Raw genomic sequence first — 13005 nt, forward strand, 5'->3', positions numbered from 1 at the left:
TGGTGGCTTTGTTCTGTTGCCTTGCAGCTTCAATGTAAGTAAACAAGTTCAGCAAGCCTGGTCTGTGCAGGAGACTTGATTGTCTGCAACACTATTGTTCAGTTTGTATTATTATTATTTAAAATAAAATAAAAACACTTCCAACTGTGTGGACTGGTCAGCAGGTGGAGTGATCTCTCGGATCAGATCTGTGATCAGTGACGTGCCGGCAGTGGCTCTGCCAGGCAGTATGAGTTCAGTCCCCACGATGATTTCACAGTCTGATACTGCTGCACAGCGGCTGTTCGGACAGCGTGTCTGAAATTTCCATCGCTTCATTTGAACATCGTGCACTTGGCTTTGGGAGATTTTTGCTTACTTTGAGCTTTTTAAAATCTAAATCGTATACCTGATCTCATGATAAATCCTCGGTTAGTGATGCCCTATTGTGCTGTTTGATGAGCAATGCCATGTTGATTCCCTTTTGCCTGGAGGTATTTGAACAGCAAAGGCCTAGAACAACAATGACTCGTACAGTTACCTTCTCTCCTCTCCTCCTCCACACCCAGGTAAACAGTGTGGTCTCTTGGAAACCAAACGCGTTGACGCAACCTGGAACAGGGTGTGTGGGAGGGATGATGTTGACAGGTGGCGATGCTGAATGCCTGTCTATCTCCGACTCTCAGTCACTCACATGGCCTAAAGCTTCCAGGAAGCTGCCTTGTGAAGTGGCTCAGTCTCAGCCAGGTAGAGGGCAGGAAGCCGTGCTACTCCAGCTCGTCTTGTTATAGACTCCATCCGCTCAAGTTCTACTGTTCTCTCTGCTGCCGCACGGCAAGGGGTACGGATGCACAGAGTCTGGAACCAAGCCACCCGACTGACTGCTAAATAGTTAGTGCATAAAGGGTTAATGCAGATTAAGTCTTGACTCCTCACACATGCTGCTGTTAATGTTTATCTAACCTGTTGCCTAGTCACTTTGTCCCTGACTTTTTAATGTTCATATCTTCCTCAATTACCTCCTACCCCTGCACATCGGGCTCCTGAGTGGCGCAGCGTTCTAAGGCACTGCATCTCAGTGCAAGAGGCGTCACTATAGTACCTGGTTCGAATCCAGGCTGTATCACATCCGGCCGTGATTGGGAGTCCCATAGGGCGGTGCACAATTGGCCCAGCATTGTCGGGGTTTGGCCAGTGTAGGCTGTCATTTGTAAATAGGAATTTGTTCTTAACTGACTTGCCTAGTTAAATAAACAATAAAAACATGGATTCGGTACTGGTACCCGTGTGTGTGTGTGTGTGTGTGTGTATAGCTAAGTTATTGTTAGTCATTGTGTATTTATTCCTTGTTAATATTTTTGTTAAAAAAATTCTCCCTTTCTCTGCATTGTTGGGAAGGGCCCATAAGTTTCCATTTCACAGTTCATCTACACCTGTTGTTTACAAAGCACGTGACAAATCGAATTTGATTTGAAAGTCTTCCAGAGAATGCCTGAGGAGTTTCTAACCAGGTTTGACCATGGCTGAGTCCCGGTGACTGGCTCGTGGTGTCCCTGGTCCATTCCACAGCAGATTGTGGTTTCTCCACTCTCTGTCAACTCTTTGATTTTACTAGGGCTAACGGTACACACAGCAGCAGTCTCACTCTCGAATGGAATGGGATCGCTCTCCAGAAAGAATGTAGAGCTCTGTAATGGCTGATTTGTTTCTCCTGGCAGTGAATATGGGCCACCGATGGACTGTCTGTGCTGGCTGTGACCCAGTGATGGGGGGGTCACTCACAGATCTAGTGATGGCATGCTGTCCCCCTCACGCGCACTTCCGCAGAACGCTCCGACGTCACATCAATCAGCCCTCTGCAAAGATTGCCTCCTCAGCCTGCCTGCCCTGTGCCAAATGGCTACGCTGTCTGAGCAGAGGCTAAGCTGACGCACCAACAAAAGATGAAACTATTGACCTGTGACTTAATCCTCTAATCTCCGCTGTTATTGTGCAACCACAAATGCATAGGCATTATCGTTCCAGGGAAAGGGCACGGTTTTATGATTGGTGGTCCAGCCAGCCCCTTTGCAATGTGCATGGTCACTCTAGCATAAGCTTTATCTTAGTCAATTACTGTCTGGAAGGCTGCTGTTCCATACTATTTTTGTTGTGTGTTTGTGTTTATCTGTTTGTGGGCTGTGCTGCATGCGTTTTTCCACTGGCTACTGGGCGGCGTTATCTCATGCAGGGCAGAGGGTACAGTGACGCTTTATTGAAGTTTTTTTTTTTTTTTTTTAAAGAGGGAGGGGAGGGAGGTGCAGTAAAATGCTGAAATGGAACTCGGGGAGTCAAAGAGCAGCTCTTCAACAGCATCCAGTTCCGTCAGGCAGTGAACTCTTTTAATAAGCTGCTCATTATTTCTGAGAGAGTGGATATTGATTAAAAAGCAAAGCGTTTTTAATTTTTAAACTCAAATGTTAATGCCATCCCAGGTGAAGACAATTTTTCGGCTTACGTGACGAGAACCTCTAACGACTGAACCGAAGTGCCTTATTCTCCCAATTTTAGAATGGTGTTGTATTTATATTTGAAGCACTAAATAGGCCTGACTAGTGTTGTAACTATATGTTGCGCTAGTATCACTCTCCGTCTTTGCACAATCTCGTGTGCTGCCTAGCCTGAACCCTGTCTCCATTTTGAAACTCAGGACATTATTCCAGCTCCTGTGATGTGATTTCTGAGCGCTCTCTGCCCACCCAGGTAATTCCTTCGACTCACGCTTTGGCAACTTCAGCTTGTTCTCGTTATTTAACATGTTTCAGTTGCCGCGAGGAAGAGCGCTTGTGCACAGTTATTTGTGAAGGCGGTGATATGGGATTTACAAATGCACAACGTGGTGCTGGAACTCCATGTCAAGACGAAGCGGCTTATTCCGGCAGAGTCCATGCGTGTTTTTTAAATTGCAGGAGAACTTCCTTATTGTGAGTTTGCTGTATCTCTACTGATGTGACACTGGAGCCAATCATATCTGGTCCAGAGACAGTGCCAGCACCTCCCTCCTTACCCCAGTGCCTGGAATTTAATTGTGGCCTATAGGATGGGATCTGGGGAATGCTGATGAGGGGAAAGGCTCAAGAATGCCACCAAAACAGTCCTCCTGCCAGTCCCTTAAGTGGTCTATTTGGGATTCAGCAGCAGCCCCTCTCTGTCCTGTCTGTCTCTGTGTCCTGTCTGTCTCTCGGTCTCCTGCTCCGGCTGCCAGGCTGGCGTGGAGTCGAGCTCCCCAGGGGAGAGTGTTAATGCAGGCCCTCAGGCCCGGGGACCAGGGTAATTGGGTTTGCATGGTCGGTGTCAGGGCACCCCCACCGCTCCCTACACAAAGGCCACCTCCCAGCCAAGCTGTTAGGGACAGAAACACAAACCCCTCCTGATCACTGGTGTAATTCATTGGAAAGGCTTATTGAATTACTGGAATGCTGTATGTGCTTTTTTTGTGTCTGTGAGGACCTGCTGCAGATTGCACAATGAGCTTGAGGGCCTTGTGTTTGCCTGCCTGCGTGCGCAGCTCTCTCCAAGCCCAGGCTCCGAACACTACCGTGAATAACGGCAGACTGCTAATTTCTAATATCCCCACACGGCGTAATTACTGCAGCTTCCATTCAGAATCTTTTTTTCTCTTGTTTTCAAGTACCCAGGGGGCCGTGTTAGCTTTCCTTACGTCTGCTGTTTCAAAACAGACCGTCCAGAAATCTGCGTCTTTAAACCCAGTTTCAACTGCGTTTTTATATGATTTTTTTTTTGTTTCTTCAATAGTGATCAGGGGCGTACAGCTTTAGTTTACATTCTCAGACACTACGTTAGTACAATGCACGGCCATCCTATGTCTGTTTATCATGAAGCGAATGCAGCCGGCTACATTTTCCGAATGTTGAGCTCGCATTTTTACCGGAGAAAAGTAGGCTACAAGAGGATAAATACCAGAGAAAAGTAGCTCCACATCAGTCAGAGCGCTGTCTGCTGATAGAATGCCAGTTTCTGAATTCTCATTCAAGTGCAGAAGTGCAACTGAAGCTTAAAATGAGTCTGATTCAGAGCAGAGATTACAATAACCATTTTACATCTGTTTACAATATCCAGCAAGGTATTTCTTACGCCTGAAAAAAATCACAATCGGCGTTAACGCGACCCCTGTCTGTTTGACCAGGTCTTGATGTGGGGGGTCACAGAGTCTGTCTCCGCTGTAACCTCATGACAGCCTTGAGGCTGGATCTGCATGGCTGGGCCTCATCCAACTCCGACTGTATTGGCTGGCCTGGTGTCAGCTGCCTGCTACGGCTTATGTAGACAGACATGCACATCCATGCGGCCTATTATACTCTGGTTGGTTTGATGCTGAGTGCTTCGAGCACCCCCACTAGTATGTTTTTGCTCAGTGCAACAAGAGCCAAGTTGTTCATGTCAACGTGGCATGAAAAGGGCAAGCGGGCAAAGACGAGTCTCTTCCGACCTGGATATGTGTAGTGTTTTTAAAAAGCTTTTGTCCTGAATTTAAATGATCACCTCACCTCTGTTTTGGTAAGAAGCTGAGGGGTGGGAGAAAAGCAACCTCTCTCAAATTCATTCAGCGCCGTGGCTGCGAAGACTGGCCATCCATGATATTAACGTTTTACCTGTGTTTTGAGGTTAGTGTTTGTTTACATTTACTTTGTTCACAAACATTGGAGTATATTTTGCTTGGTCATGAGGTATTTACAAGTTATATTCTTTTAAGAATCAATGGGTACATATAAATCCGAAAATTTCAGCAACTAAGGCTTCAAACTGCCTCACACACACAGCATGGTGGCACTCTCCACTGATTGGCATAATAGTTATGCAGTATGGAGTTAAGTCACTGGCGAGGTGGGAGCAGGTGAATCGAGAGAACCCACTTCCCCTACAGTATACCATAGACTGCTTCACATAACCACCAAACCCAACCAATTAAATAGACCGGTTCCCAACACTGAAACAGAACTCCAAATGCACAGTTAGCAGCTATCTGCAAACACAGGCCCTGTCTCTGAGCCCAGCTTGGCTGCGGGCTACAATAAGCTGAACAATGTGCTCAGCAGTTTGAGCAGTGAAGCGATAATTGACACATCCTAAAAAATGCAAGTAAGGATTGGGTTATTAATGCTCCCTCTCTTCCTGGCGGTGGTTTCAATGGCACCATTAAGCCTTTAATTGAGAAGGAAGATTGAAATTAAAAGTCGTTGCCTTGGCACTGCCATTACCTACTTGATTTTTTTTTTAAATGAAGATGAAACCCCCTTGGGGGTGTACACACGACACGATTACAAACGTGAGCATTCCAATCACAATGGCCAGCCGTGTTCTTCCAAAAATAACTCTTCCAATAAGCCGTTTGCTTCCAGGACTGGGGAAAAAGTGAGGAATCTCCCTTTTGAGTGACAGACAGGTGAGTGGGGTTCTAAGAAAACAAGGGCTTTTCAAGCAGTGGAATAAGGCTGTTGATATAGAAGGTATGGCCTGGGTTTCGGTCGAGAGTGAAGATGATACCAAAAGCTTGTTACCAGGTTACATCACTGTTGTGAGTTGTGTGCCAGATCTTCAGGCGTAGCAGAGGGGGACTCGCTGAGCCATTCCTGTCTCTTTCGCCAAGTTACATTACACTTTTTTTTTTTTTTAGTCATTTAACAGACTCTCTTATCCCGCGTGACTTACAGGTGCAATTAGGGTTAAGTGCCTTTCTCAAGGGCACATCAACAGATGTTTCACCTAGTCTGCTCTTCTTCGGTTACTGGCTAGGTGCTGTTAACCGCTAGGCTACCTGCCATCCCTCCCACTACAGGAAGATATCTCTTATAACCGCAAGCTTTTCCCTTTCTCGTCTTAGTTTCTCTGTACTCTCTCTCTCTCTCTCCAACATGCTCAGGGGCAGCATTTAATCACCGGTGGTGTAAATATTTACTGTTGAGTTTGACTACCGGTGACTGTGTTGGGTCTTAAGGAGATGTGCAGCACTATCATGGCCATGGGTTTTGTGTAGCCAGGCAGACATATGCTGTGCTGAGGTGTTAAGTGTGACCGATGCATGGCTGGAGTGAATGGGGGGGGGGGATTCATTGCCGATAAGTGCATTAGAAGGAACACTGGTCTGGTACCTATCAAGAGTTTTGCGTCTGGAAGTGTGACTGAGAATGTGGAGTCTGGATATCCCTTTCTCTGGGATAGGGAATGATTCAGGGTTCTGGATATCTACAGGTTTCTGTAGCTAGGTAAAGAGAACGTGGTAAGCATTAGGTACTAGGAAATGTAGCCTATATGGAACTATATAAGCAGGTACTGAAACGACAGCTTGCCAAGTGTAAGGCTATGCAGCAGACAGTGGGAAGGGGTGAGTTTCAAACCCAATTCTTTCCGCTCCATCTCAAGACCGTGAAGGTGTCATCTACTGTGACTGTATGGTGAGGACTGCAGGCTCCATCATTAGTCACCCTGTTGCCTCAGAGGATGACGCCTACAGACAAAAGGGTTTGGCACTACGCAATGGCTGCACTCTGTTTGAGCCACATCAGACTTATTGACAGTGAGGCATGACTGAATCACTGTCGGTGCTCTGCGTAATAAAAAGGTAGGGAACTTGTTGGATTAAGATATTTCAATACCAAATCTGCCATTAATCTGAGGGGGATAAAACCCTTCAAGCGCCACTGAATAGAAACGAATTTGACGAGGCGTTTATTCCTCTGTTGTAAAACGCGCCCCAGAGCACCACACTCAAAACAAATTACAGTTGAGGAAAAACCCTGGTTTGTGAAAGCGACAGTGACAGACTCAGCCGGATCAAAGCGGTTCCATGTGTGGAGTGGTAATCTCCTCCCTGGGTCTCTTAAGTGTCGGGGCCTGAACTTTCTGGCCTCTGGATGGTCCTGCCCTTGGCTGCCTCTCACAGAGCCTTGGCCTGATGAAGGCAGAGGCGCTGCTGCCGCTCTTCATCATTCCTGCCCCAGCCAGGGTTCGCCAATGTAAGACGATCGACCCTGCAGATTCTGAAACATCTGGATCATTAGCATAGGGTCAAATGGCTTTCGCCTAAGTGTTGCGGGTGGATCCACTCATCAACCTGCAGTCTGTCAGCTTGCTGGCCTCATGGCAAGCTAACAGGGTCTGGCTGCATCCTATCCCTGCTTCATCATCCTATTGTAAGGATGCAGCGGATCACTGCTGCTGAGCCACAGGTTAGAACCAGCTACAGACACACTGAGTGAGAGCTGCAGGGGAAAGTCTGCTAGTTGTATTTCAGGGTATTGTTTCTTGTGTTACAATGTAATTGGTGGTAGAACAATTAGAGATTCGTATTTTCAATGGTACATAAAGATAATGAGAATAGTGTGTTTTAATTTGATCTAGGAAAGGGTTGGTTACCCTGCTATCTCTTTTAAAGTGGAAAATGACTCATTAGCAGGGCGTGACTCGCTTTTTTCATTTCAATTAAAAAGGGTGCCTCCAGAGCCACTGTGGCATTTGGTCGTTTCAGGTAATAAAGCAGCAGTGAGCTTGCATAAGTGCTGCTGCTACGTCTCTCACAGATCAGGGTCTTAGTTACCACTAGGCTGAGGCTCCAGTCAGTGACTTGCTGCAGTGTATAGCCTTGTCTCTGTGAAGGGCATTCCTGCTGCTCCTCAAACCCTCCGAGGTCTGGGAGGTATTTATTACAGCAGGGTGGGCGTGTGAGCAACACTCACACAGTGGAGATTCCTCTCTTTCTCCTGCGGGGCTTTCTCCCCCACCATAGTGCAGTGTCAGTCCTTTACAGGGGGCTTGTTTTGCATGGCTGCCTGCCTTCACCTAGCTATGCCTGCAACTTTAGGCCCCTCTTCTGCTGCTATTTTAAGCCAGAGAGGGCTTCGAGCCCAGCGAGAGGGGCTTGTGTGCAAATCAAGGCGGATACAAAGGGCCGAGCATAGGCTAGGACGGCTGGCATGATGACACAGGGCTGGTTGTTTACGGCAGAGGCTCCGCCTGGGGGAGGAGGGTTTACTAGCCTGCAGTCAGAATTCCTCCTGAGCCATTCCCCCATTTGGCTGGCAGTTGTGAAAACAATTCTCCCTCTAGTATTTAACTCCGCGTCAGCTCTATGGGCAGCAGGGAGAGTGAATGTGCTAACTTGCAGGGGTGGTGGGATATCTTTTTATTTTAACAGGTAAGTTGACTGAACACATTCTCATTTACAGCAACGGCCTGGGGAATAGTTACAGGGAAGAGGGATGAATGAGCCAATTTTAAACTAGGCATCATAAGGTGACCGTGATGGTATGAAGGCCAGATTGGGAATTTAGCCAGGACACTGGGGTTAACACCCCTACTCTTACGATAAGTGCCATTGAATCTTTAGCGACCACAGAGTCAGGACAGACGTTTAACGCCCCATCCGAAAGATTGCCCCTGTGTAGGGTGCCATGTCCCCAATCACTGCCCTGGGGCATTGTCATTTTTTTTAAGACCAGAAGAAAGGGTGCCATCCTACTGGCCCTCCACCTCTACTTCCAGCAGCATCTAGTCTCCCATCCAGGGACTGACAAGGACCAACCCTGCTTAGCTTCAGAAGCAAGCCAGTGGGATGCTGCTGGCTCCTGGACTTGAGTTCCTGTGTGCTGAATTGGGATTATGGAGTGTGTCAGACAGCCTTGTGTTGTATTGTTAACCATCTCTGTAACAAAATGTGGCACAGCGACTACCAGCATGTGGATTTAAGGCCAGGCTGAGTCAATCAAACCTACCTGTTTTTCTAGTATCCTGTAAAACGGGAAGCATCCATATGTTTTGAAAGTACCTAAAACCAATCAGACATTTACCTTTTTACTACAGGGAATATGATGCTAATTTAATGCAGTATGTCTAGCTAGCTGCCAGACATGGTCCTTTTTTTAATGTTCACCAACCTCATTGTTAAAGTGTAATTTCAAAATGTGTGTAGTTGGACTGAACCCTGCCTGTCTTATCTTCTAGGCCTCACTCAGAGACCGCTAGACAGCTGAGCTGGGGGAGCCTTGCCCTCAGCCTCCACTCACCTCACCTGGCCTGCTTTCCACCCATCAACACCCCCCCGCCCCCCCCCAGCCTAGCCCAGCCTGCCGTCGCTATGACGTCGGAGCTGGAGAGTAGTCTGACCTCCATGGATTGGCTGCCTCAGCTGACCATGCGGGCTGCCATCCAGAAGGCGGATGCCCAGGGGGGCCACGGGGGGCAGGGCATGGGCAAGAAGAACGCCATGCTGGACCCCAACACCACGCTGGACCAGGAGGAGGTCCAGCAGCACAAAGACGGCAAGCCGCCCTACAGCTACGCCAGCCTCATCACCTTCGCCATCAACAGCTCGCCAAAGAAGAAGATGACTCTGAGCGAGATCTACCAGTGGATCTGTGACAACTTCCCCTACTACCGGGAGGCAGGCAGCGGCTGGAAGGTACGTACTGTAAGAGGACAGACAGACGAGCTGGAGTAGAAAGGATGTCAATTCCCAGCTGATGACATCACCGTGTGTGTGTGTGTGTGTGTGTGTGTGTGTGTGTGTGTGTGTGTGTGTGTTTGGAATGTGTGTTAGTTTTTGGAATGCTATAGAGTTAGTTTTTGTAGACATCGAGTTGGACGTGAAAGCTCAATGTCATTAATAACAAGCGCCACACTGTAATTTCCCGTTAAGCTCAAAGCGAGCTGTACATCTTTTGAATAAAAAAATAAAATAAAAATGGGAGCAGCCCTACGAGAACTGTGAAGTGTAAAATTCTGGATTAATATTCAGAGATGTCCCGATCTGAGCAAACAAAGACTAAATAACTCATTCATGGGTGGTATTATTCATTGCAGATGCCTTGATAGGGAGAAGGCCGTTGTGTAGGAGAGAGCCAGTGCTGTGTCATCATCTCAAGGAGCACATGATCAACACAGATGAAGCTATGCTGATTGCCTTTTAAAGAGCCCAGATGGAAAGTGATACAAGAATGAGTTTTCCAATCAGTAGACATTTATAGGAAGTAGGATGTGCGGCACTGGTTTATTGCAGTCAGACATGATGTATGCAGCCCATTTCCTGTGTGCGTCTATGTGAGGAGGGGATAAGAAAGTATCCAGCATTAAATGGGTTGATTTGGCTTCATATCAACCATGTTGATATGCAATGTCTTAGATTTTAGAGATTTTAGTGGGATGCCCATTAGCCGACGCCAGTGGCGACCGCTAGTCTTCCTCTGGTCCGGCGCAAAACCCCCCAATATATTAGACAAAAATACTTTACTACATTTGTCATAACTATGTTTTTAAAAAAAATGTATTTAAAAGGTAATTTTGCTGTCTGCTTGAGTCATTTGAGATTAATATGATCGTTAGGTGACGAATGGAATTGTTTTAAGCTGGTCATACTATGGATCATTTTAGCTATTTCATTATGAATTTTAGGGCCCCTTTATGGATAAAAATGATTTGATAAAATATTGAATTTGGCATTTACTAGTATAGCCCATAAATGGCAAACAATGTATCATAAGAAACAAGGTTGAGGTGTTTGCCCTGTATCTAGGAGATATATGAAACCTCAGGAAATATATATATATATATATATATATAGATAGATATATATATAGATATATATATGGATATGGATATGGATATATGGATGCTCTGGATCGACAATGTGTTCCAGTTCCCACCAAATATCCAGCTACTTCGCACAGCCATTGAAGAGGAGTGGGACAAGATTCCACAGTCAACGTGATCAACTCTATGAGAAGGAGATGTGTCGTGCTGCACGAGGCAAATGGTGGTCACACCAGATACTGTCTTTCTGATCCACACCCCTACCTATTTTAATGCATCTGTGACCAAGACTCCTCTGTACTCCCAGTCATGAGAGATCCATAGATTAGGGCCCGATGAATTTATTTCAATTGACTGATTTCCCTTTATGAACTGTAACTCAGTAAAATCTTTGAAATTGTTGTGTAAAAAAACATTGTTCCATATAGATTTGTCTAGGTGAAATAATGACTATTTAGGCTACCCCCAACTTCCATTATGTTCATATTCAGATAGCCATTTCCAACTAACCTTACTCCCCCCCCCCCTCCACACACACACCATCATAACAGTCAAGGGAGATAAATAACAAGGGGGTAAATAACAGTGGTTTCCTTTGAAAATGGGATCTTTCCAAAAATGCCAGACGTATTACTGTACTCCTAATATTCAACGAATAGCATTTTGTTCTTCCCATAGGAAAAAAGCAACCACAACTCTCATTTGCGGACTGCGGCGTGGCAGCGGCAACACCGATGAGTGAATAGCAGCACACATGGGAAAATAGAGCTTCTGATGTGATCAAAGCAAAAATAGCCTACATGAAAGTACGAGAGGGCGTAAACATTGTTTCTAGTTGAGGTTAGTTGCAAGTCAAGTGTCCTGGATTCGCATCAGTTTAAAAGATTGACAAGTGACAGTGACTGAAGTGACCACCTGGGAGCTGTGAGGGAGAGCCGGGCAGATCCGCTCGATCAGACCACACGACTGAAAGATGCCGATGCATTGCATTAAATATTGTACATGTTTAGGATTTGACAAAATGGATGAAATGGAGTTACTTGTCAAATTAAATGTCCCGTAGCCTCACGTGGAATTCTCATCTTGTCTCACACTTTTGTCAACTAAAATTTGTAAAAGTTATTGGTTCTTTTTCGAGCATCTCATTATCGTCAGTTTTAGTTAGGAAAAATAGGTATTTGACGAGTTTGTCAGTTATTGGCGATGAAATTAAGAGTCAATCTCTCCTCTACTTTGAGCCAAAAGAGACTGACATGTTTACTGTTGACATTGCAGAGGTTACTAAGGAGTGGTGGGCTCGGTGGTAACCTTGCAGTTAAGAGATTGGGCCAGTAACCAAAAGGTTGCTGGTTTGAATCCTGAGCTGACTAGGTTAAATCTGTCTGTGTCCTTGAGAAAAGCACTTAATCCTAATTGCTCCTGTAAATTGCTCTGGATAAGAGCATCTGCTAAATGACAAACAAAACACATTGTTAGCCTACACAGTTTGAACATGGGCAAAAGGAAGTACTGTATGGTGGTGAAAAGTATTTAGGTTGACTATTGAGGCTGTGATGTGAAAAATGTGGTATCACTACGCATGTAACTGATATTAATGGTTGCCCAATCAGTCAGTCTAGATGCAGTTATTTTGAAATGAATACTGGGATGTGTTCAAAACACCAGGCATCTGAGCAGTTATTCAAATTGCATAACTGCAGTTTCCAGCTTAGAGTTTTCTACTGACTTGAAAACAATAACATTCTTCATTACATTGTATTGTAACATATGGTAGCTTTTCCAGCTGCGTACCCCTGGACTGGTAGGGAGCGCACTCAGCGCAGCCTCTGGAGGCACATAATGTAGCTACCTATGATTTCGTTATCTAATAAATGTTTTATTTCGCTGTGTAAATTGACTGGATATATTCACTGCGGTATTAAGCCTAACATTGAGCTTATATGAATTCTGGTCTAATATGCCTACACTTCTACTTAGGCTGTAGATTACATCTCCAGCCTGTCTTTGTTCTGTTGCACAATTATGCACCTGGCCTTGCCGCTGCCATGGTTATTCCTGGAGTCCCAGGAAAAGCGAGACTACAAAAGCTTGTTGGACAATTATTTCAAATGTAGTTTTTTACCTCATAGCCTATTGGAGAGATTTGCGCTTGATTACTGCATGTAAAATAGGCTACAGCATTAAGAACCGTCAGGGAGATGGAAAGGGGAAGTTAGTATACCTACTTTAGGCAATTATTATCTTAACACTGATAAAATACACCGTATGAGTGGCCTGCTATGGTACCTTGTCCTTCGAAACTGTCAAGAATATACCCAAACTCGTTGCTACGTCACTGCAGTTTTACAACCTATGGACTAATTGTGTATTCACTAGATGACAATAATAAATTCCTCGTCGCCCTGTTGTAGCCCAGGTATAGCAGTTGTTGTCTAAAAACATAGC

The 13005-nt window shown here is 45.5% G+C and overlaps 1 protein-coding gene across 1 annotated transcript in view; it reads left to right on the plus strand.

Annotated features, from left to right (window-relative positions):
- The window catches only part of LOC124031537 (forkhead box protein J3-like), an 83525-nt gene that overhangs the window by 19085 nt on the left and 51435 nt on the right, over positions 1–13005 (plus strand). The window contains exon 2 of the mRNA XM_046342909.1: positions 8977–9433. Within this exon, the coding sequence (XP_046198865.1) occupies positions 9110–9433 (324 nt within the window). The 5' untranslated portion in view covers positions 8977–9109. The remainder of the gene's footprint in view (positions 1–8976; positions 9434–13005) is intronic.

The sequence above is a fragment of the Oncorhynchus gorbuscha genome, linkage group LG03 (assembly GCF_021184085.1).
Source record: "Oncorhynchus gorbuscha isolate QuinsamMale2020 ecotype Even-year linkage group LG03, OgorEven_v1.0, whole genome shotgun sequence".
In the NCBI taxonomy this organism is placed as follows: domain Eukaryota; kingdom Metazoa; phylum Chordata; class Actinopteri; order Salmoniformes; family Salmonidae; genus Oncorhynchus; species Oncorhynchus gorbuscha.